Below are 26524 nucleotides of genomic sequence, written 5' to 3' on the forward strand. Positions count from 1 at the left end.
TGTTGCGTTTGTCAGGCATTTAAGCGCATATTTCGGATAGTAGGCGATAAACGACTTGGCAGCGATATTAAACCGCTTACATATTGTGCAAGGTATAGCAGTAAGTGAAATATGATGCGCTGACAAATTTAAATACTTCGTGCACTGCATGTTTATTATGATGGAAAGGGTGACTAAGCTTAAAATAATACGGGCGATAGTATTAGATGAAGTATTAATATCGATAATTCCTTCAGCGATACAAATGATACGAATTTATATAATTTTTTATATAAATTGAACCATTTACTTAAAAACATGCTATCGTGTGTAGAAGTAGCTTGAGGTACCTCCAAATCTTTTCGATTCGATGCCGTTCGCAGCAACTTGGACTGAAGTATGGAATGATTTGGCCCATTTTATGTCGCGATCTTGAATTGACAGAGTACAAAATCGATCGATCTTCACCGCTACGCTCTATGGGCTCTTGAAAAGTTCCAAGAAGATCCGACGTTTTCGAGCCAATTTTTGTTCAGCGATGAGGTCTATTTCTGTATTTCTAACCCAAGGGGTATGTATTAGGGACGAAGAACTGAAAAGCCTGAAAAGATTCAAGATATGCCATTTCAAGCAGAAAAAACAACCACGGTTTGTGGGCCGGTGGAATAATTGGTAACGCCGTGATCATGATATCATGATATATATCAAGTACTTTTTTTGTTGGGATATGTAATTTCTAAGGTTTCCTAAATAAATTTCCGTAAAAATAATAAAAAATGATAGCATTGCCGTTTTCATTGTTTATATTTGTATGAGAAATACAAAATCATTATTTTCAAAAGCTGTTAGTATATTAATCCGGCAAGGTATCCTTTAATCCAGTTACCAAATATCTTCATCCAGCAAAGCATCCTTTAACTCAGTTAGCAAATGTCCTTTAATCCAGTAAGTCCAGCAGTTGTCGTATCTTTAGTTTAGTTATCGATCTATGACGATTCCATCATCCTCTACCGCAATATTGCTGGGCTCTTCATATGGACATATCTGCAAAATCCTGGTGAGTGTAACTTTCATATCGTCCAAGATTAACTTAACGTCTGGACGTTCATTCCTAGGGTAATTTAATTCTTGCATGAATCTATGACATTCTGCACTCATTTCGTCATTATCTGCAATTACTTGTAATTTCTCGAACTCTTCGAGAAGTTTCTGCAATTCGACTTGTGTTCTTAAGTGAGCCATTATGCTCCGACTTGTGTTGAGATTGTTTCGCTGCTACTGTAGGTTGATTTCGTTCTGAGAGAGAGATGCGAAAATTGCTGGCGTTTTATGTGCTTGCCGCAGGTAAGAAGGTATGAGCGATCTAGCCGAAGTGAGGGATTATGTAGGGTGAATGGCAACTTGTTTCTAAGAAATGCGAAGGCTGATTTTCGCAGGTCAGCAGAACGATCGAATGCATATTCATTAATTTCAAGGTTAAACTGCATGTAAAAGCGTATACTTTATTCTGAGAACAATTTGCAACAATAAAAGCCTATGAATGGAAAAGACTGTCCTTAGAATTGTTTACTGAGAGGCGTATGTCAGCGTATTTTCCAGAAATTCATTTCACTACCTGCCTTCTGCATTAATACTAGTCACACGAGCGTAGTGTGCTTTCCCACGCCTGCGGAGAATTCTTAAAACACGAGCGGATTTAGCTGTATTAGTAGAAAGTTATTACAGCATTAACAAAAGCAAATATATCCTTTCTACCTACGAGAATTAGTCATGAACTTAAAAAACTCATCGCCAAATATACTTGAAATCCATGGAAATTTCAAAATACTGCGAACTATAGAATAGCCTGAACAAATGATGGAAATTCCAGTCTACAAAATATCTTCTTCTAATCAATGGAAATTCCGAAATAAGTGTTCGAAAAAATTGTCTTCAAATTTTAAATTTTTTTTTGACTCAAAATTACGGCCGCAATCGTGGACATCATACCGGACCTTTTGTTTTACGTGTCATTTCAACAAAATGAAAAATTTGGCAATTTTTGTGATTTTTTTTAAAGAAAGTGCTCGACCAAATGTTGCGAAGTTCTTTAGATATAATAAGGCATATTTTCAGCTACATTTTGTGACTTTTTTTTACAAAAATGTTAAAAAATTACGGAGGTATGTGCTGTCTTCGGAGGAGCCAGAAAAAAATTCCCCAACTGCCGACATGATTCCAGCCGAATGGGTAGCGGACACAAAAAAAATGAAAAAGGTTATTAAAGTTGGAAGTATTTCCTGTACAATGACCTAGGATTGTGAACCAAAACCAAATATGGCAAAGCAATTGATAGTTTCATGAACTGTGAGCTCAAATAAAGATACATTTCCCATAACCGGACACCGCCAGTGTTTATGTCCGCATAAGAGAGCTGTCAACAAGTGGAGTTTACCAAAAACGTGTCTTTAAATATATTCTTAGATTCAGAAGTTGCAAGTCAGCATTTTATTACTACTGAACTAATAAATGTGAGCCAATGACAGCCAGGAGTATTCACTCAATTTACTATTATTCCACTAGTTTCCATTGAGCCGCGAAAGAAGTGGAGCCAGCGCAAGTTAATTTGTTTGCTGTGATCATTTTATATATTAAAACAACATGCCTGTCCATTTATCAGAGATAATTTGAACGGAATACTGACAAAATAGTGTTTCGGACATTAAAAAATATTCGAGTCCGGTTCATGAATTTTTTTCAGTCTTGGCAGCTATCCATTCATAAGGACTATCATGGTGGAATTTCAGCGTATAGCCAACATCGATTTTATATCTACGGCAACAGCATCTTTTTAGACCAGAATAATCTTTTTACAAACTTTATTTTTGAAGAATAGACAAAAGTTAGTCCTTAAAACCCATATGTACATATAAATATTTTATTACATCGAATTTTAAAAAGAACTAACTTATACTATGTATGTATATATAACATCCCATATAGTATTTATGAATTCCGGCTACGCGAGCGATAAACGCTACATTTGTTTACTAACAACGGCTAACTTATTTACTCGGCTGCCGGTTCACCAACTGGCGCTGACACGTGCTCGCTAAATACACACATAAACCAGAAAACAACAAGAACAACAACCGCCGACGCAGCGGGCATGGGTACTGTGCAAGTGGCGGGCCAGCAGTGAGCGTGGCATGCAACTATTGTTCTAAGCCTGGACTAACGGTTGTTGTGGTGGCGTTGACAACTGGCGACTAAAAGCTGACAAAGGACGAGTAACGGCAAAAACGTAGCCACCGTATGCTTGCTGCTGCGTGTGTGTGCGTGTGCATGATGCCGGACAATTTCAGTTTTGCATGCGTGTGTGTGTGTATGTGTGCGTGATAAGTTCATGCTGTTGACAATGGCTCGTTCTTTTTCAGCTCTTTTCAGCATTATTTTAGCCGGTTTGTGACAAGTGTTAATTGTTTGCTGAACGAAAATTGCGTAAACGTGACCAGAAACATTCCGTAAACAATGCGGTCGGCGCAACTAAACATACTACGAGCAGTAAATACAGTCACCGTGGTTGCATTTGGTGTTACTTTTTCGAAAAAGAGTACACTGTTGCTGGCTAAAAACTTTAAACTATTTTTAATTGAGGTGTCGCTGTTTGCGAATTTGTATATTTTAGTTACTTTAGTTGGTTGGGCATATTTATATACGGTAGTCGAAAAAATCTTTTCGTATTTTGTCAATAGATGGCGTTGCAGTCGTATATCTCCAGTGCTACCAATCACATTTTGTCATATCATATAGCGTTGGAAAAATGAGATTTCATAAAAAAAAAAATTAATTCGGGGAAGTTGAAAAAAAGTTTGGTATAAAAAAGGGAAGAATGCCACACAAGCAACCAATGAAATTTGTGAAGTTTACGGAGACGATGCTGTATCAGTTCGTGTAGCACAACAATGCTTCGCTCACTTCCGTTCTGGAAATTTCGATGTGAAACATGTGCCTCGCTCTGGTCGACATATAGTTGAAAAAGTCGATGAAATTATGGAAAAGATTTGACCGGGATCGTCACATAAGCAGCCATGACATCGCTAAAGAACTTAACATTCATCATCAAACGGTTTTGAACAATGATCGATGTTTGGGTGCCACATGAATTGTCTGTGTCTTAAATTTTATGGACTGAACTAACATCTGGTTTTTAGCTGAAACGAAATGAAATCGATCAATTTCTGAAGCGAATGGTAACAGGAGACGAACAGTGGATCAATTACGACAATAATGTGCAAAAAAGATCATGGTCCAAGCGTGGTGAAGCTCAAAAAATGGTCGCAAAGCCAGGATTGACGGCTCGAAAGGGTATGTTGAGTGTTTTTGGGGGTTGGAAACTGATGAGATTTAAGCAAGCAATCGAAAAAAAACGGCCAGAACTTATCAACAGGAAGGACTTCGCCTTCCATCAGGACACACACATGTTGATGACTCGGCAAAAACTGGGAGAGCTTGGCTGGGAAGTTTTGATGCATCCACCAAATAGCCCTGACCTTGCACAATTGGACTACCATTAGTTTCCGTCAATGCAGAACTCCCTTAGTGGAGTAAAGTTGGCCTCAAGAGGAGCCATTGAAAATTACTTGTCGCTGTTTCTCGCCGAGAAAAAGTGGTAAAAAGTGGTCGACCAAAATGATACATATTTGGTTCATTAAAGTTCATTATACAATATATAAAAAAAATAAGTTGAAGTTTGATTAAAAATACGAAAAGACTTTTTCGACTACCTAATATGCCTGTATAAAGAAATCAAATATAAAAAAACTGGTTTTCTTGAATTTCAAGTAGTAATTAAAGGGTTTTATGAGTCTTCCTAAAAATAGATAGAAGATAATAACCAAAAAAATATATATCGATAATAAAATGAGTAATTATATTATAATAAAAAAATCTTCTTAGTGATAGTTGAAGCTTGATATTTTTGATATAAAGTAAACCTGCAACGTTTTCCGTTTATGCAAAGGCATTCTCCAAACAAGTGCTGCCAAATATTTGAGCATGCCAAAATGACGCTCGCACGCACATACACACACACACATATGTACATACATATATATAAGGTATGCAGAATCACGTTGACGCCATGCATTGTTCGATGTGAACTTTTAACCCACAAAAACAGCAAAGTGCATGCATTTGCACAAAAATGGGCAAAATGTTGCAATAAACTCAGCAATACAAAACAAAAGCAAAAACAAACACAAAACAACGGCAATAATAGCAACTTGCTGAGTGAAAAAATGGCAACGCCAAAAAGCGGGGAACGCCATAAAAATAAATGTTAATAAAACAAAAACCAGCAACAACAACAACTACTGCGCTTAATGCTGCGGAAATTATCATTGCGCTCCATCTCATGCGGCATGTGGCATGTGGCACGTCGACGTCAGCCATCAGACGTCACATACCGCCACTACACCAGCTGAGCTAAGCTGTTGGCCATTGTTGCTTGTACTTTTTTTTGCTACTCCACCACTGCTTCAGTTACTTTACGTTGGCACACATGCCGCGCGCTTTCCACATTTCGACGTTTTCGTCGCTTTTCTGCTTTGCGCTTTATCTTTACGCATTGTTTGTTGCGTCAATGTTGCGGAATTTTAAATTTTACACGCACACACACACACTGGCATGCCTGCAACACCATCGCCGCCCTGTCGCACGGCAATTGCAACATCAGCAACCTGACAGCGCCATATCCAGCGGGAGCTTATCTGCTCTCCAAGAGAAAAGCGTAATAAATGGTGAGAGCGCTGAAAGGAAGGAAAAGCGGCGTGGCAACCAAAAAACGGTAAACAAGTTTTTCACATTTCGTATGTTGTACTATTAATATACCGTTAAACCGCAGCGAAAATGTGTTGCTGCAAGTACCTACATAGGCACCACCGTGGCAATAACATGTAGCACGTTGAAGTGGCAAAAACGACCAGGCAAGGTTGAGAAAATTTAATGTGCTCTGACCACATTATTCGCTCCGATTTCATCGTTACTTTTTGCAAGTAAATTCTGTGGTCTATACATACCCACGTTTATATACAGCCGTTTGGCTGGTAGTAATAGTGTGGTTCATAGAAGGTTGGGTAATAACAAACATGTGTATTAACATGACTTGCTAGCTTCATAATCCCGTTATAATTATCATTGTTAGTATTATTGTTCTTTCTTACCTTTTTATTAATATTCATGCTCATACATATATTTTAATTGAATTCAATTCAACATTCATAATCATATTCATGTCTATAATTGCATCTTTATTCGTACTCATGTCCATATCGACATTCTTATCTGCAATATTTTTCATTCATATATATACTTATGTTCATACTTATATTTCAGTTTAATTGAATATTCATGCCCGTTATCATACTCATATCCATATTGGTGGTAATACTCAAACTGATTCTTGTATCCGCATTCATAATCATCCTACTGTGGGCAAGAAATAGTAAGACTTTTTACTTAAATTTAGGAAATTGCGGAACCTCATCCCATAGATCCCATTTTCAAGGTTAGTATGACTGTCAATAACATCTATGCCAAACATCACAAATCAAAATAATCATTAGTGCTTAGTATACGCTTGTCTCTCTGAAGTTAAGTGAAGACTTAAAAAAAAACAGAACAACTATTTTTTCGGCAAAAACAACTTATGCTAATGCTTTCCTTTCATGGGCAAATGCATTATTCCGAAAAGGAAGAAGTCGCACGGTGCCATATCAGGTGAATACGGGAAATGGTTAATGGTTGAAATGTGATTTTTGGTTAAATAATCGTCCTGTGAATGTTGGAGTCTGAGCAATTTTTGGTCGTCAGTCAATTTGTGTGGTACAAATCGTGCACACACCTTTCCTAAGCCCACATGTTCGGTCAAAATGCAATAAATCGATGTTTTGGAGATGTTCAATTCAATTTCCATGAATTTTAATGATGATATCGGCTGATTTTTGATGAATTCACCCACAGTTTCGATGGAATTTCCGGTGATCACGGATTTTGATTAGCCCACATGTTGATCTCACTTATGTCCTCACGACCACTTTGAAAACGTTGAAACCACTCGTGCACTCTGCTACGGGATAGGAAATCATCGCCATAAACTTTTTTCATCAATTGAAACGTTTCGGTAAAAGTTTTACCAATTTTAAAACAAAATTTAATGTTGGCTCTTTGTTCGAAGCTCATTTTCGCACCGATAACACAAACATACTGACACTTAAAATTCAATAACTTCACTTCCAATCAATGAAATGTCATAAAAACGACAAAGATAGCATATTCTAACGCACCCGTCGACATATAGATGGCGCCACCAGGGGGCGTTAGATTCAAAAAGTCCTGTTTACTTTGGAAAGCACCTTGTATTACTGGCAATGAGTCTTGGATAGTTGCTTACTACCCGAAAACAGATGATCAATCGGCTGAATATCGTGGCAAAGGTAGCCGGAAACCCCACAATAAACATTTACTTGAAAGATGAGGACTATTATATTAAATATATATAAATCGACTTAACAACCCTACTAAATTAAAAAAAAAAAACACATTAAAATCGTGGATGTATGGGTGGCATACTTTATTTCAACATATGATACCGTAATCAGTTCATGTATTGAATAGAAAAATTTCACAAAACAAAATGATGTGGGCCAAGTTTTGAGAATCTTTCGAGAACTTCTTCTACAGCGACTTCAATATGATGATGCGTGTGCAGCAACATCAGGCCGATCAATATACTCGTACATATCTTGAAGCATGTTCGTCCTCAGACACATTTTCATGCGGCGAAATGTCGAAAAAGAGTGTTCAGAGTTTGCGTTTGTCACAGGAATAGATATAAGATTTTGAATTTCTTTTCAGAGCACATGCTTTTTCTAGAAGCAGCAGTTGAGTCTTCAAATCTTCGCCGATTGTATCTAACAGAGAATGTGCACTGAGACCCTATAGTATGAGTGAATGAGTTAGAGATAAAACATCACATAAGCAAAAATATATATTATTAGTTCGCCACGAAGTTTGCAACACGAAAACAACATAAAATGCCGGAGATCCCATAAAAATATATACATATTTTATAAAGGTGATCACCGTGACGAGCCGAGTCGATTTAGCCATGCCCAACTGCATATGCGCATACTTCTCCAACAGTTTTTGAGATATCGGTTTGAAATTTTCCACAAGTTCTTTTCTCACCAAAAAACTGCTTATTTGTCGGAACCACCAATATCTGATTACTAAAGCACCTAGCTGCCGTATTAACCAATCAGTATAAATTTTTTTTTGCAGGGCATTATAACTACGGTGCCGTCTTGGTTAACGTTTTAAAGATACCTTTGATATATAATTTTACTTTTTAAGTTTAAATTTTTTAGTAATCTAATTAATTTAAATTTTTTTCCATTTAAACCACCCATTATACTCATTTACCAATTGCAAACCTACGAAAGCGCGCTGCGCCACACCAAACGCCGGCAAACGAACAAACATAATTGCATTTTGATGTTTATGCAACATACGGTACAGCAATGAAATTTCACACTGAAATCCACATACACACACGCACACACAAGCAGCTCTTAAAATTTATGTGAAATCCAAAAATACTTAACTACAACAAAAGGAATGCAATTTGCCACAACAACTCATTTGCAAGCTGGCTACACGCGTGTGGCTGCTACAGACGAGCTAACTGTACACACATACACATGCCGGTGTATGTCATGTACATATGTATGTGTGTGTAGGTGCGAGTAATGAAAAAGAATGTGTGGCATAAAAAACACCAACAGTGCGGCAAGTGCCGCAGGACATGGTCGGTTTGTTGTGGCCCAAACAGCAACAGCCAATATCTATCAACAGCATAGCAGCAATAACAAAAATAACCTCCATACATTGGCACTGGCGTAAATTGAGTCATTTTTTAATTGTTTTCCGGTTCGTTTAGTAATTTAATGCTACGGTAATTAACTTTATAAATTCTTGGCAAGTGTTGATGTTGTTATTGTTGTTGACTTTTTTGTTTTTGTTTACATTGTTGGCAATATTTTAACATATTTTACTATAATTTGCATTTGCTGTGAACCAATATGGCATCTGCGGTACATTTTACATGCACCGCACACTAATTGCCCCAGAGAAAAATTATTTTAATTAAAAAAAAATAAGAAAAAATTAAAAAAAAAATTTTAATATTTTTTTCAATTTTTTTCGAAACTCTTTCAAACTCGCATATTACAACACTCATATTTTAGTGAAAAAATTCAAGTTAGCCAGCAGAAAGCATATGAACTACTTGCAACACCACTGCGTATGAGTGGCATGTTAATGTGTGACGTAATAAATATATTCAGATTCACTGCTACTGCACTGTTAACCGCACTGCCACCAGCTGTGTTTAAGCATCAACATTATGATTCAATCAATTTTCTGTCTGTGTTACACAAGCACCAGCAACAACAACAACAACAATAATAACAACCAGCATCACCAACAATAACAGTAACCACAACAACATGTCACAATATGTACAGCCTCACTGTCACTTAATCGTCCTTGTCGCTCCGCTCCTCGACGCTTGTCTGGCGCTGAAGTGAGGAAGCGTCGGAAACCACAGCGATAAACGGTAACTGGAGACTATTTTACACATGCAAAATGTAGGTAAATGATTTGCAACCATCTGCATACTACAAATACATACATGCATGCACACACACACACATACACATTGTTTACTCGCCAGTTAAGCCGAATCAATTGTACGCGCTGCGTCTGGGGTGACAAAATGCCTTCAAGGCGCTGGCTTGACTCACCACAAATCATTGGTGAGTTTTCATAAATGAGTAAGTGGTGTGTAAGTAAGTAAGTAGGTGATTACAAAGACAACTACAATTGTCTGACGCACATAAGCAAGCACAATGACGCATACCATACATGTGAAACGCTCAATTTATATGCACAAACACACATACATATACATTTGTTCGTAGATTCTTGCAGCTGTGGCATTTCCTTTGCCGTCAGAGCGAGTTTGGGCCACCATCTCACAGGCACACAAGCACACATACTTTGGTACTTAAGGGAATGCTTAATACTTTCATGAATAAGTAAGTACGGCATGCACTTTGTGGACTGTGGCAGCTCTGCTGACCGCTGCTGTCGGTAAGTCAGTCGTTGTTAGCAGCGGCTAGTTCATAGTTTGGTATGCTGTGTGCTTTTAATTTTTACTATTTGTGTCTCCTTCTGCAATCGCTTTGTGCTGGAGTGCGCTTAAGCCTCTTGAATCTTGGCTCTTTGTGAAGGGCGATTTTTTTGAATTGCATGAAATATGGCATTTTAATGCTTCTTATGTCAAGTAAAGCCTTCGCCACAGTCCACAGTCCCTTTTATTTTTAGCCAAAGATTTGATTTGATTGACATTGATTTACCCTGTGCACATGCGGCCGGTCTTAAAATATCTACATTTGATTGGCACACAATTTTCGCTTTTTCGAAAACAAAATAGGCTGACACAGTGCCTAAATGAATTAAAAATTTCCAAAGTTATTTATCTCAAAGTGATTTGGTCTTCAAGTTATGCTCCCCTTGAAATTGTTTCCAGTTGGTGCCACCACATCACACATAATCGCCAGACTTTGCACGTTCGGACTATTACTTGTTTCGATCTCCTCTCTTCCCCTGCTTCCCGCGGCGGGTACTGCGTCGAATACTTTCAGAGCTGGAGTATTTTCCTCCATTCGGACAACATGGCCTAGACAGCGTAGCCGCTGTCTTTTGATTCACTGAACTATGTCAGTGTCGTCGTAACTTCGCTTGTCTGAAACTTCGCTGGTATCGATCGGATAGGAGAAGTTTTTCCCGATCCTGACTGAGGGAGGATGGAATCATGTGTAGAATTTCATGAAAATGAGAAAAGTTCTCTGATTGCCATTCACTTGGGAGTGATTGGAAACGATTCTTAACATACGGCTCAAACAGCTCACGACTATCGGCCTTAGACCAGGTATCCTCTGGCTAGCCAAAGAACATCTGTTTGAAAGCGAGCTAAAGTGAGAAGACGAACCATCCTTCCCCAGATTTGTGCGCTAAGTTTGGGACTCGCCACGTAAAAAAGACCTAATGGAAACGGAACAATAGCCTCAAAAGAGAACCCCTTCCTTTGATCTCAAATCTGGATGTCAACAAGCAATCGGACCAGTTTTTGCCTACAAGAATCAAACATTTTATTAGCGTGGAATCAATCTCTTGCCCAAATGCAGATATTGGACCAAAATGGAGAATGTATAATTTCATAAAAGGTTTTCCGCAATGAAAATATTGTGTTGAAAGTGCACTTAAAACGAATTTTCTTAGTGAACACAATAAATTGTTAATACCTTTAAAGAGAGATGAAAAAAAACTGTGGTTTCCATAACTCGACCTAGTTTTTGGAAGTCATATCCAAAAACTTCTTTTTTGAGTAATAAATTGGAAGTCCCCAACTTATAGATTCGAGAGCACCAAATGTACTTAGTTCAACTCTCTTGGGGACACACATCAATAACAAACAAATTATTTGTGCAATCCCCATAAAATAGAAAATAAAGTAACAAGTGTGATGTCTTCAACCTAAGCGTTACATATGTAAATAAAGGCTATTAGCAGTTAAAGGGACATCACATGACAGCAGCAGGTAACAAGTGTTCAACTTCAATTTAATTCGAGTTATTAATGACATTTCGAAATGATTTGCGTATCGAGGCGTACAAGGGACAAACTGCAAACGCGTGACTCGTTAGTAAATGTTGAGAACATATTTACTTAACCGGGATAAGGAGAAAATTGAAAAGAAAACGAGCATAAGCCAGAGCCAGTTCGCACAAGCGCGCATTAAGGGATGTGCGCACTTAAGTGAGGAAAGGGCAAATTGAAGCAATTTAGTGAGTTCAGTGAGGGGAAAATATATGCAAAACAGCAGAAGGAATATCAGCATTATCCCCATTTTATTAGTGCAGTTTCTGTCGGCAAGCGACAAGCGGGCCACCACAGCTCGATAATATTTATGCAAATACAAATTGAGTGAGTCAAATGACGGGACGCAGCGCGGGTCAACCGAGACGCAGAGAAGAAAGTGACAAGCAAAATGGCGCAAAAACAGATGATGATGAATAGCTTATGCTAAATATTTTATGATAATTTGTTTGTTAGTTTGTTTGGGTAGTTTCTGCACCACTGCCACCCCAGCGACCAGCCAACCAACCGTCCGAACAACAAACAAGCGAACGGACGAATGAATAAATGAAGTGATTGATGGTTAAATGACAACGCGTTTGTATGTGCGTATGCGTGTGTGTGGGATGATTTGGAAAAAATATGTCAAGTGAATAGTTTGGCATGCAAATCCGCCACAAGCACGCTTAGCGGCAAACCGGCAGCAGCACCGCACTAAGTAGCAAGTCATAGAACAACAACAGCAACAAGCCAGCTGATTGCAATAACATGCTCATAAAAAAGCAAAGCGTGCGCAACAACAACAACAACAACAGTTGGGGATATAAATATCTAATAACGGATACGACACATGTTAGTTTCCACAGGGAAATTATGCGTAATCGGCATAAAAAGTTGAGGTTATATTAACAAATCATCAACTATTTAAATGGCATACATTTCTTTTGCACTCGGACTATAGAGAATATGACGAGAAAGCTAATATATAGTATACGAGGCTTTTTCCTTTGAGGAATAAGTGCTGAAAAGCAAAGATATAAAAAGATGTAATCAAAGTTGGTAGAAATGCTATTAAATAAATATTATTGACTGCTGTTCGTAAATTATACAATTTACTAGCAGACTATAAATCGTCACCTAAAATCTAAAATAACGTAACATCACTTTTCATAAGTTGATAAGCGGAAAAACGATTGTAAATAGATATGAAACAAAATTTAGTTTTGGTTATAAAATGGTTATTAAGTGGTTATGTATATAAATAGAAATATTGGCACAAAATTTGAGTATTGGTTATAAAATGGTTATTAAATGGTTATTATATTGGTTATCTATTGGTTATGTATTGGTTATCTATCGGTTATATCTGACCGCATAAGCTGAAAATTTTGTGTTACATATACGTAATATGATGCAATGAATCTTAAGCAATAAAAAACTAAATTTCGGTTTTTTGATGATACGTTGTTTTGCATTTTCGGTGGCGAAAATAAAATTTTACGTCATTTTTTCACAAACTGATAAATATTTGGACTAATCACAGACAAAGGCAAGACAAAAATTAAACATTTAACAATCGGAAAATATTGCTTGAACAAAGTCGATCAAATGCAGTAAAACCCTCATACATATAAGCACTAAGATAAATATTTATTGGCATTTCATTTCTCATTTAAATGCGACTCAAATATTATTCATGCGCAATGAAATGCTTTTAGTTTATAAATTCCAGTCCATAAAATCGCATTATGATTATTTTGTTAACTGCGTGTGACTATGTGTATATTTGTTTTTGTGCTTCTTTAGTTTTGACACTTGGGCAATGCTTACTTTCAGTGCTGTCAATTGCTGAAAACTCAAAACTATGCAAATTATTAAAAGGCCCATGAAAATGTAATCAAACGATAAATAAACATGTATGTTATATAAGGTTACTTTTGTTGTTGTTTCGGTTGTTTGGCTTTGAGAAAAAGGATAGACAGACAGTGACAGCAACAGCAACAGAAGCACAAACAGAAACAGAAACAGATAAATGACTCATAAATAAATTTAAATGTCCGAAAATAAATGTGTCACAAAAACGTGTATGAAATGCTTAATATTATATAACGGGGGTTTAGTGAATGAATGGCACTTCAGTTATCTGACAGGGCGGGTGTGAGAACAAACTTGACAGTTTTGTCGCTTCAAAAAGGCGGTTGGTGCGCATAGTTAATTCGAAATGAAATTTCAAACCCTTGCTTGCATCACAAGCAAGATTTATAGGACTTGTTCTGTTGTTGTTGTTAGAATTTAGAATAAACATAAGTCTTTGTAGAGTTACTTTTAAGACTGAGTGTTAATATGCGTGCATTGCTACTATTAAAATGCTTGCATCCTTTCGCTGGGTAACAGTTGTTCCCTTCATATTTAAGAAATGCCACTCATACGCCATGTAGGGCAATTGGAAGTGTATACAAATTAAAAAAAAACTTTAATTCAAAATTCTGCACATTTTTGTAAACTAAATCAGGCTCAGAAATACTTAGATACTTATGCACACATTTAACACTTCAGCGCCTAAATGTATGCAAAGTAATGCACAAATGCCATATATCAACTCACAAAGTGTTGGTTCGCTGTTTGGTCACTAAGCACTCATGAAAGCTATCCATATTTGTGTGATTTCCGCTATTTCTCTGCTTGTCACAAACATTCGCTGTGCCTGTTCGAGTGTGCTATTAGCGAAAAAGTTTGAAAAATAGCGACAACAACAAAAAAACGAATATAATACCATATATTTAAAAATCACTGTTCAACAAGCATGACGATAGCAACAACGGGTCGCCAAGGCATGGCAAACCAAATTTAAATTGCAAAAAAAAAAAAAAATATTTTTATAAGTGTACATTTCTGCTAAATTTTTGTGAATTTTTGAGCGTATGTCTGCGTGCTAGCCAGCAGTTAAACGTATTTTTATAACTTTTTGAAAGCCAGCCGCTTGTTGTGTCAACATTTGACAACTGAAATCATTCAAAAACAATTGCAAAAACAACATTTTCTAATGTATTTAACAACAGCAGTCATCAGCGTCACTCATGGCGCACACATTGGTTCAATATGGTGACAAGACTTTTATCATTGTGTGTGTGCATCAAACTAGTAGAAAGAAGACTGACAGTAGGTTGAGTAGCCAATGGGATACTATTTAATTAGTACCAAAATAAGTTGTGCATACCGTAAATCACATATTTTCGTAAAAATATAATAAAATATTTAGAGCAATCAAAGTAAAGGAAACAGAAAATACTTGAACCTTTAATAATTAAGAGAAAAGCTTTGCCCAACAAAACCCAAATGTCATAAGAGTATTTAAAATTAAATATTTTTTAAATTTTTTTTTTAACTTTTTTGATGATTACTTATGATAAGGTCTATCATTTTGATTGTTTAGTTGATGTCTGATAGCTGTTTTGCATCATATTCTTGTTTTTTCAAAAAATGTACTAAAGAATGTGGAAAAAATTTTGTTCGAAAAACAAAATTAAGTGGCTTAAGTAAGACTGTGACATATGGTGAAGCTACCTTAAAGAAAAGCACGAATATCGTTGGTCCAAATTGACTATTGAAATATCTCTACTCACACATCGCTGCTTGTGTGCGAATATTCGGCCAAAAACAACATATTAATAATGTCGCAGCCCGCCATATTCGCCAAACCTGGGCCTCTATGACTTTTTTACTTCTAAAACCGAAGAAGTCCATAAAAAGACGACGCTACCCTACGAATGAGCAGATAAAAACTGCAACGAAGGGAAAGCTCAACAAGATCACAAAGAATTACTTTTTTAAGTGCTTTGAAGATTGGAAAAATGCTAGCGGAATTGTCTAATAGATCAAACGCAGCTTCAGGACTCTTGATAGATATTTAAAACAACCAGATGTATATCGAGAACACTAAGCATTATCTGAACAATCGGATTTAGAATACATGACGTGGACTGTGTTTTTTCCTAAAGCATCTAAAAATCATGAAAAAACCCCTCTGAATGAGCTACGCTTTAAACTAAACGAATTTTCGATTTGGAAAAATATCCCTAAAGTACATTTTTTGGGAATTTTAAAGTTTTGCAAGAATTCGTGTTTTATTTCTTAAACATTTCAAAATTTAATGAAAAAATATTTTTTTACACGTTATAGTTATGGGAAATTTCGTTCTCGTCTGTTTTCGTAGTACTAACAATTTTTTCACTTTAAAAAGCTTTAAACTATACGAATTTTTTATTTGGAAAAATATCCCTAAAGTACATTTTTTGGGAAATTTTACTTTTTACAAAAATTCCTGTTTTATTTCTTAAACAGTTCAAAATTTAATGGAAAAATATTTTTTTACGTGTTATTTTTGTGGGAAATTTCGTTGTCGTCTGCTTTCGCAACAATAACAATTATTTTTACTTTACAAAGCTTTTAACTATACGAATTTTTTATTTCGAAAAATATCCCTTAGGGACATTTTTTGGGAAAATTTAAATTTTTACAAGAATTTCTGTTTTTCTCTGTGCCATTTTATGGAGCAATTGACTTGATTTTTATCGGTCAGAAGATGAAAGGCGATGCCTTCAAAACATTGTTGGATTCCGTCTTTCCAAAATTAAGTCATTTCTTTAGACCAATTCCAAGACAATGTTCCCCTTCATAACGCTCGCGTACTAAATCGAGAATTTCGAGTCAAAACGATATTGTCATGACCCGGCCACCATGTTCTACATATGTATGTATCTTTACGTAATTTAAAATGATTGGGGCTGACTAAGATGAAAGATGTACGAAGGAGGAAAGCAATACGAAGATAAGATAAAATCCCGAAAATAAGACTTATGTCGTTTTATGCGCAAAGCAAATTCAACAGAAAGAGTGAGAGGGTGTGAGAAGTTACGAAGAATTACAATACACAAACACTGATATATATGAATGTGTGTGAGTGTACATACATATACCATTTACCACGCAATGTACTCTGCAGTGGTTTATAGTTTATCTTGAGCAACCTGCAATCAACCTTGTACACTAACCTCACCTCGCAGATATTTGTGAACATGTGTGTGTGTTTGTTTGTGTGAGTAAATTGTTGTCGAATTAATAGCTGAAACGTGATTTTGAATTAATTTCAAGTTGCTCATTATGACAACGGTGCACATTTCTCCAACGAAAATACGCCCCAAAATAACCTGCTTGTCAGCAGAAAAAAGATTTCTGCGCACTTCAGTTCAGCAACGCCTTCAGCTTTTTGAGTTTGTGTTTACCCGCAATGAAGTGCCAAATTACCATCCGATTAGACTTAATGATACTTTAAGTGACAAAGCACCTTTACGGCGGTGGGGCATGCGTAGCACGTGCGCCCGTTGTGCACTTATGCTTGCGGTTCACTTTGATATACAAGTATGTAAGTGCTGTGGTGGTTGTAGTGTGTGGGCAACATAATTCATTTGCAGCCAACGTCTCATAACTTTTTTGTGGAAACTTTCCTCCTCTATCAAGCTTCGATTTATTCATAGCCTTCTGCTTGGCTCGCCAATATTTATGATGTACTCGCTCCCGCACTTAGATATCACTTGCCTCAACTTAACTATTCAATAAATCTACTCGCACCTACTTAAATGGAAACTTTTGCCTATTAAATTTGATTTATTTTCGCAAAGTCTGCGCCATCGTGTAATCGTTTTTAATAGTTTTTACATGTTGTACAATATTTATAAGTAGTTAATAACGGTTAAGAGAACATTTGTCAAATAGACCGCAGATAATAATATATCATGGTGGTGAAGACTGGCCTCTGGAGTGGACGTTGTCCAGTTTTTCGAGGTTTTGATTAATAGAAAAATGTGAAATTTGTTATGATTAATATTGGTGGCTTCTGTTCCTTTCATTTCCTTTTATTGGGACATTATTTATTTATATTTTTAAGAAATATTTAACAATATAGAAACTAAAGTTAAGTTTAGAAAAAATTAAAAAAGAAAAAAATCGGGGAAGTTGAAAAAAAGCTGTTCAAAAATGGGTGAAAATAATGAATTAATTCGCTGTATTTTGAAATTAAAAAAAAAAATAGAAGAATTGTTTATTTACTTATTATTAAAAATACAAAAAAAATAACTTGAAGTTTAATTAGAAATACGAAAATATTTTTTCCACTTTCCAATAATAGAGATAGGACTTCGTACCAAAAAACTTCTCAAATTGCTTTGTGATTGTGCTGTTTAAGTACTCGTCATAGCTGTACACCAACAACGAGTATTCTCGGAACATTCGACACTTATTATGTTTTTCTCATAGATGTACACATATATTTCCTGAATTTCGTTTTTAAATCGTTATTGAAAATAGTTTTCTATGTTTATGATTTAACTTTATACAATTTGTTAGTTAAAAATTTTATTGCTCGCCGTATTTATCTTTCTTTAATGATAAGTGCTTTTCGTTGAGTAATGTTTGCCTTAAGCACAATTTTACAGTCATTGAAGAATTTTTCTATAATTTTTTCTTTTTAGTGAAATATGACTTAACATTTTTTATACACTTTTTATAATTGCGAAGTGTTCCATATGTTCGGCCTACCATTGTAAAGAAAATATTTTTGCAAATTCGTTTTTTTTTTATTCAACATTGTTCCTTTATAAAGTGATACATATATTGATTATAGCAACCCTCCAACCTTTTGATAACATTTTTGTAGAACGATTTATCCTTTGCTTCCAAATAGGCCTCAGTTTCGGCAATCACCTGTTCGTTCGCTGAAAACTTCTTCCCAGCGAGCATTTCTTTGAGATCTGAGAACAAGAAATAGCCTCCATATCTGGGGAATACTTTGCACGCGTTAGCAACTGAAAAATCAGGCACTTTGATTTTTGCCATACTTCGCTGACTTGTGATACGGTACATAGTCTTGGCGAAACAGCAATTTCCTTTTCTTTAAAAGTAGCCGTATTTGGGCGATTTCCTCCTTCAAACAATCCTATGTTATGGTCGCTGTTGATGGTTCTTCCCTTTTCAAGGTAGTCAATAAAAATTATTCCATGCACATCTTAAAATATAGACGCGCTAACCTTGCCAGCTAACTTTTGCATTTTTCCACGCTTTCGAGCAAATTTATTGTATGCAGTTCACTCGAATAACTGTCGATTGAATATCGGAGTGAAATGGTGGAGCCATGTTTTATCCATTTTCACATATCGATATAAAAACTCGGGTTTATTACTCTGGAACAACTCCAAGTACTGCTATGAAACATCGTCCCTGTTTTTTGTCAAAAGTGAGCTCTTGCGGTACCTAATATTCACTAGCAAATCGAGCAAAAGTGTAAAAGGAGGAAAAATCTTAAATATAACAACTACAAAAATTCAGTGGTTCAAATATTGGACGATGGGCGTGGTACAGCCAACGAATAGCTAAAAATTTCTATCTCAAAACCAGCTTGACTAATAACACTAAACACGCAAAGTAAGTTCCGAAAATGCATGAACCCCATATAATGTTTTGATTACGATGTTACGTTGTAGACATTGACTGTAATGTAAATCTGAAGGAAATCAAGAAGTATTACTTTTTTAAACATATGAAATCATAAAAGGGAAATTGATGAATCTTTCTCTAACATCCGCATCGCGGAAAGGAGTGTCTTAATTCTTTGACATATGTATATGGATCACATTTGTTATTACAAAATTTCACGGCTACCCAAAAATATTTCACATGCCCTTAGTTCAGACAAATTTAGAAAAAACAAGAACCGCGCCCTACCTCAACACCTCCTTACTTCTTTATAATTTTGTTTCTTTTGATTGAACTTCAAATGAGCTTAATGAAAATCAACTGGCAAAACGGCACTGTATCTGCATTCTTATTCAACTGGAAATTCGTCGACATCATCGTCGTCGTTGCTAGCATTGAAAGTCAGTAGCTTTCATTCACTCACCGACTGATAACGGTGAAAGCATCAAAGCTGAAATAGGCGCCAGTATCGCCAGTTAGTTTCATGACAGCAATATTCATATTTTATAGCCACTGCTTTGCCTCATAATATCCATATAGATACATCAAATTGTAAGTCTATGTATATATGTATATGTATATATTTTAACCCCGCCATTATCCTAGCTACTATCGCAACCCTCACACCGTTAGCATGAATGAAAGCTTCAAGCTTTAAGCGTTCTCCGCGATTCTTCCCCTCCTCCTCGTTGCTTTGAACATTTGGCGCTACTATCAGCTGTTGTGTACCTCCGCTCCTCTATTTAATACCCGACTTCACTTCAATTCTTCGGTTGCTCTATTATCCAACCACTTGTGCTGCTCTAGTCGTAGCATGCACTTTGACTGTGCTCTCTTGTTGTTAATTTCTTGTTCTTCTTATTGCTCGGTATTACCAAGCGACAATGAAGTCAAGTGGAATTAAGATTTCAATACCCATTCGCTTGAGGGCGTTATCCTCATTCTAGCCTACCTACTATACATATACATATACGCTCAGTTGCTCAGTCATACCGTTGTGCAGTCATTCATTTATTTATGTACAAGCATTTAGCTGAGAGCTTGTATGGCGTTAACACGCCTTTTAAGCATCGCGCTGAGATTGCCGTTGCCGTAGCCGTGGCACATCAATGTAACTTATGGTTATCGCCATTGTTGTTGCTGTTATCACTGTTGTTGCTGCTGCTGTTAATGCTTATGTATATTTTGACTTATAGATTATGGAATTTGCTTTGATTTCCCCTACCAAGGCGAACGCTGACGCTCCAAATTTCATATCCAATCGTCAGCATAGTTAGCAGTCTTATCACTATGTCAAATAGCTGCTCCATCCACGGCTAAGCTTTGGTATTTATTTATAAGAGGGAGAATAACCCTTCAACCTCCATTTTGTAAGTTCAAATGGAAATAGAAATATACACACACATTTTGCTGTTGGTTTTGTTAAGCGAACGCGAGTTTTTATTTCGTTCAAGTAAAGTTTGTTGCAATTTTCATCCGGCTTATAGTTGATTAGGTACTTAATGTTTATGTGAGGTCTGTGAAGCCAGATTTCTCTTCATAAAATAGTACCATTTAATTGTCTTAGACTTCAGATTAGGTCTCCAATCTTTGGGAGTCACTCAACCAGCCAGATAATTTCATCTATCTTGGAACCAGTATTAACACCAACAACAACGTCAAGCAATTGACAAGTAAAGTCCTCTCTCGACGAACAGAGACCAAATTTTACAAGTCACTAATCATTTCCGTTCTTTTATATGGTGCAAAGGCATGGATGATGACAAAACATCTGATGAGTCGGCTTATGAATTTTCAGAGAAAGGTTCTGCAGAAAATTTATGGTTCTTTACGAATTAGCAACGACAACATTGACATACATATTTCAGTGAATTAAGATACGACGGCAAAAGTGTAAAGGATTGAAAAAAATACTAGAATATAGTGAAAACCAATCAGCTTTGTACCCCAATTAACTGCCGGCACCATGGTATTGACAATAAAATTTTGAAATTTTATATTTCACGCCAAGTAAATATATAAATAATTAATTTATATTTATTGATATTAGAAAAATACATTGATGTACTCACCTTGAAATTCCTTGCGTGCCGCACTCACCGACGTTACAATGTTCGCCACATGACCCAACACCGTCGCGAACAGCATCAGTCCGAATAGCAATTGTAATATCACAAAGACGTATTCACCCTTCGATCTGGGCTTCGGCAAATCCCCGATCGTCGTTAAAGCTAACGTACACCAATAATAACTTTGTAAATATTGTTTAACTACATCGGCCGATTCGGAGTCATGATAGACCCAATTTCTCGAACCGAATCCATTGTTCTTATGTATAATATGATACAGACATCCGTTCCAATGGAATATCACAAGTAGGTAGTGTATCAACGCTGTCGAACGAAATAAGTTCGGATAGTTTGTATGTCGTTCGGTACGATCCATAAATGCCCAAAATCTATAGATTTTCACCAAACGAAATGAACGCAATATCGAATTGAATCCGATTGATAGATATAAAAAATCCAATGGCAGCAAACATAGGCAGTCAATGTAGAATGTTGTCGAATTCATATAGTGTTGTCGCAATTTTGTCGCATCGGTTTGTAATACACCATCCTCCAAGTAACCGGTACGAAAGTGAAAGAATATATCTATGAGATATAAAAAATCGGAGAAATAATCGAGACAAAACCAAATGGCAATCGTACGTCGATTGATCTCTTGAAAGGCGAAACGATAGATTATCACCCAGAAATTATAGAGGAACGCTAATGATACAACCATGGACCAGTAGTAGCATAGACGCCCCGCTGGATCGAACACAAAGTGGAATTTACGCGAGGCAGTGGCGGCACGAAATCGTTGCGAGGCGGTTCGATGTGGTTGCTGCTGATGATGTGATGCTGCGGACTGTTGTTGTTGTGTAGATGATAAATGTGATGCATGTGACGGTTGATGGTGCGCATGCGACACCGACGCCGAATGGTGTAGCTGATGCGACGATTGATGCGATTGTGAGGGGCCGCTATGCGGCGGGGCAGTGGTCGTTGAGGTACCGGAACGTGAGCGGGGATATCTGCAAAACGAGAGAGTGTGAGAGTGTGAGAGAGAGAAAGAGAAAAAAACAAAATTGAATTATTAATTGTGTATACGCTGGAAAGCTATTAATGTGAGCTTTCATTGAAATTCAGTGCATTTTAAATTACCCTCACACATTCACCTGTGAGTTAAGCTTTATTGAACGTTAAAGCTTTCATGGGTTTTTAGTTAAGCCTTTAGTTCCATGTATTCGCAGCGAATGTGAGGACGTGTTACATATTTGTATATACTAACATACTAACTCCTCTATATTAGTAGGTATGTTTTTATGTTTACTATGTTATGTGAAGTCGTATCGATTTTTCTATATAAAAGTGGTAAGTGAATAGAAGCTATAAATTTATAGTGGATTTAGTGCGCCGCACTAAAATATTGGAATGCAAATTGCATGCTTAGCATTACTATTGAGTTGGAGGAAGTGGATGAGCAAGTTATAAATATGTCATGGCATAAAAATGTAGAGTTGAACTATTTTCCTCAAACTGCAAGACGCTCTCTTAAGCATCACACTGAATCCGGATGGGTTCAGTAGGTGTGTGTTTCGAATCAGTGATTCAGATCTTGTTCGAAAATACAAAATATACAGGAAATGAAAACAATAGCCGCTTATTAGGCCCCACTAATGACTTTACGATGATCTGGTTTTAAGATATTTTATTATTTGTTTTTGTTTCTCCAAAAAAAATATACAAATTTTTACAAAAAATGTAGTGTCAGGAAAACTCGTCAAAACAACATTTTTCATTCTTGTATAGTAGCTCCCACCTAGTTTGACCTTTCTTAACCCATTTACTTATGAGAGTAGCGTTGGCGTCATCTATTGACACTACTGAAATTGGTTTGTGACCTTGCTAAACAGTGACGGAACTTCAAGTTAGTCTATTTGGAACAGACTGATATAAAACCTTAACCAAAATCTGGAAAAATATTTTCTCATACAATTGTAGAATGATTTGCATATTGCGCACATTTCCTAAGGGGTTGGTTTGCCGCTTCTTGACATCGTATAAGAGCTTGAGTTGTGTGATGCCTTAGCAACATAAATTGACAGTTACGCCAATTTGTTGCCTCTCTAGCAACATAGTGAAACGTTAAGTGATTGAATAAGAGCGTAAGTATGTAACATTGAATTTATATTATTATTCGCCTCGGGTGAACATCTCAATCAAGTATATATGTATGTATGCATATACAATGAGATGGGATAGAAGCAATGAGAAAGAGAGACAATTTTCGATATCACTGACAATGAACTTCCGCACAAATTGTAGGTAAAAGATACATTTTCGAATTGCGGTATCGAAATACTTTCGGATAACCGTATTCCAAACAAAATATGTATACCCACATACATATATATATATTTATACATAATTAATAACACAATTAAACTTGTAATGTATGGCTCACCTATCAGTGCCGTTGCAGAAATTCCCGCTAAATTGATTACTCCCCGCCAAACCGCCGGCCAATGTGTTGTCTTGTGAACTGCGCGCCGTCGCTGAGCGTTGCCACGAATCGAGTAACGGTTGCTCGCCGGACATCGTTTTCAGGCGGCCGCGAGACTTGCGACGCTGTTTGTTGCTGCTGTGCAGTAAATCCATTTCGGAGGCAGTGCTTACAGTGGCCACATGTGGATTGGAGGCACGTGATGCGCATGGTGTGGCGAGGCTGTCGTGTGATGTAAAGAAACCTTGCTGTGAGACACTCTGACCGAATTTCGGCTGTGGCATGCTAAATTTCGATCCGAGATCTGTAAGTGTAAGGAGACACACAGTGTTCGATTAGTCATAGAAAATTTAATAAATTTTAATAATAAAATTTCGCTGTGTTGAAAATTTTCCAGGCGAAGTGTTTGGGTTTATGAAGGATGGATTTGATTTTTTTTATTATATTACGGGTATATGGTTATTAGAGTGATGTGAATAGGGTTAAAATGACTTATGAAGTAGTAAAACAGATTATTCGAATTGCTATGAATTTTATGAGACGAAGAAAAAGTGAATAAAACCAAATATATGAAGGAATAGGCTATTCAGACAGCCGCTTAATTGTGTCGATTAGTGTAGACAATTTACTAATTGCCTCAATTAAGGTATATCCGAAATACTTATGGAACTAAATTAAACGAAAAGAAATGATACATAATACAATTACAATTTAATTTCTTCAAATGTTGTACTGCTGTCTTGGACAATAATTCGAGCCGAATTTCGTGAAGATATATTGTCAAATATATCTGGAGGATGGGGCCACTAATAGAAGTTCTCAAAGGGAGGGAAGTTCTCGGAACTTGGAAGTGGCCAGAATCGAATCTTTTACATATGGCTTACAGCTCACGACGTCCGGTCTTAGACTAAGTATACTCTGCGTAGCCAAAAACATCCGTTTGAAGGTGGGTTAAATTGAGAAGGCGAAACATTCCTTCCAAGGGTTGTGTGCTGGGTTTGGGACCCGCCTCGTAGAAAAACACCCCTAGTAAAAAGAACAAAACATCCTCGGATGAGAGACACCCCGTTTGATGTTCACTGAATTAAGAGAAGCCAGATCATGTGGTCCGAGTGGATGAAAGCACTATAGCTCTCAGAGAAGTTGACGCAGAAGGAAGTGAAGGAAGAGGAAGACCTCCATTCCGTTGTAAAGGCCAGGAAAAGGACCTGGCTACACTTGGAATCTTCAAGAATTTGTTTTTAATGCCTCAGTTCAAACAAGGACAGCTATATTATATTGTATGAGAATATCGGCGATTCCCACTAACTCTGGGAGAAAAAACTGTGTGGAAAATTTCGTCACAATATTTTGAAAACCGAGCGACTAGTTCTCATATATACAAACGAACATACAAACAGACGAATAGACTAAGCTCCTCATGCAGAGTATTTATATATACACTTTTTAGGGTCTCTGACTTTATTTTTAAGTGTTACAAACTCTCCATACTCTTTTTGCAGTATAATTATACTAAAATTTGAAGAAAAATGCTCTTAAAATATAGTTTTTAAGAACATAAAGAAAGAGGATAGTATATGAATATGTTTAAATATTTGAAGTGAAACAATAATATGAAAAATATATGTAAGCCTTATTGTTTTTAAATTGTATGCGTGAAATGAACTTTGAGCTTAATGAAAGCTTTCCAATGAAAGCTCTTCAATATTTATCACACAACAAATGCAGGGAAATGCTTATGAGTATGATGAGTGAATGCGTTTAGACCACCCAGCTTTCAGCTAAACACCCCAACACACTAAAATGATTACAACGCTTACCAAGAAAGCTCTGGCGATCGATCGAGAAGCGACGCAGGCTACCTAAATCGATATATTGCTCATCGCCCGTTAGAGTCGGCGTAATCGATAACTCAGTTGTGTGAAATCCCGTATTACTTTCGCCACCACCACCAAAGCCGCTGCGACTACCACCCGCACCCATAGCACCGCCTCTATTACCACTACCACCGCTGCCGCCTGTACTGAAGCAACCCAGCGTGTTGCCATAGAAACTACCATCTAATTCGGCCATTTGCTGCTCGTTCGCCGTTAGCGGTTGTATGGAGCGCGAACTATGATCCCGGTAGAGTGGACGTGGCGATGGCACCAAATGCCGCAAAGTACCGTTCAGTGAGAGACGTGGCTGCATTATCTCGGGAAAGCTGGCACGCGGTCTTTGCGAGTTTTGCGGCTGTCGATTGAGTGAAAAATAATTGCGTGGCTGTAAATGCGAAGAGGGTCCCGCGCCAGCACCACTGCCAATGTTCATACCACCAGTGCCACCAATGTTTTTGCCAACAATATTGTTGCTCATTTTTAAGCGTCGGATCGATGCAGTTTTGGCTTTGAATATCACTCTTTTAGTTTTACTTTTAATTGCTTTCGCTTTGCTTGTGTGTGGGGCTGAGCGCTCCGAGTTTCCGGTTGCCGCTTGATTATCTGCATCCGTTGTTATTGCTTCTATTGTTGTTGTTGCTGCTGCTGTTGTTGTCGTCAAGTGAGCGTGCTTCGGCTTGCCCAGCTTATGTGTATGGCGCTGCCACTTCGACGTCGCTTGACCACTTGCTTCCGGTTCGTCCGCATCTAAGATCCGTTGCTCGTCGTTGTGACTATGAAAATAACCGGAAATTGGTGAAGTTGGTGGTAAGTCTATTTAGTTGTTATATGGTATAGTTGTTGTTGTT

At 37.0% G+C, this 26524-nt stretch overlaps 1 protein-coding gene across 2 annotated transcripts in view; it reads right to left on the bottom strand.

Moving 5' to 3' along the window:
• The window catches only part of LOC105229714 (cyclic nucleotide-gated cation channel beta-1), a 93326-nt gene extending 67038 nt beyond the window's left edge, over positions 1-26288 (bottom strand). For both annotated transcript variants that reach the window (XM_049453710.1, XM_049453709.1), the window contains exons 1-3: positions 25620-26288; positions 23761-24103; positions 21321-22327 (exon numbers count right to left, since the gene is read on the bottom strand). In XM_049453710.1, the coding sequence (XP_049309667.1) occupies positions 21321-22327; positions 23761-24103; positions 25620-26154 (1885 nt within the window). In that variant the 5' untranslated portion in view covers positions 26155-26288. The remainder of the gene's footprint in view (positions 1-21320; positions 22328-23760; positions 24104-25619) is intronic.
• Positions 26289-26524: the final 236 nt, after the last annotated feature.

The sequence above is a fragment of the Bactrocera dorsalis genome, chromosome 3 (genome assembly GCF_023373825.1).
Source record: "Bactrocera dorsalis isolate Fly_Bdor chromosome 3, ASM2337382v1, whole genome shotgun sequence".
Classification (NCBI taxonomy): Eukaryota; Metazoa; Arthropoda; class Insecta; order Diptera; family Tephritidae; genus Bactrocera; species Bactrocera dorsalis.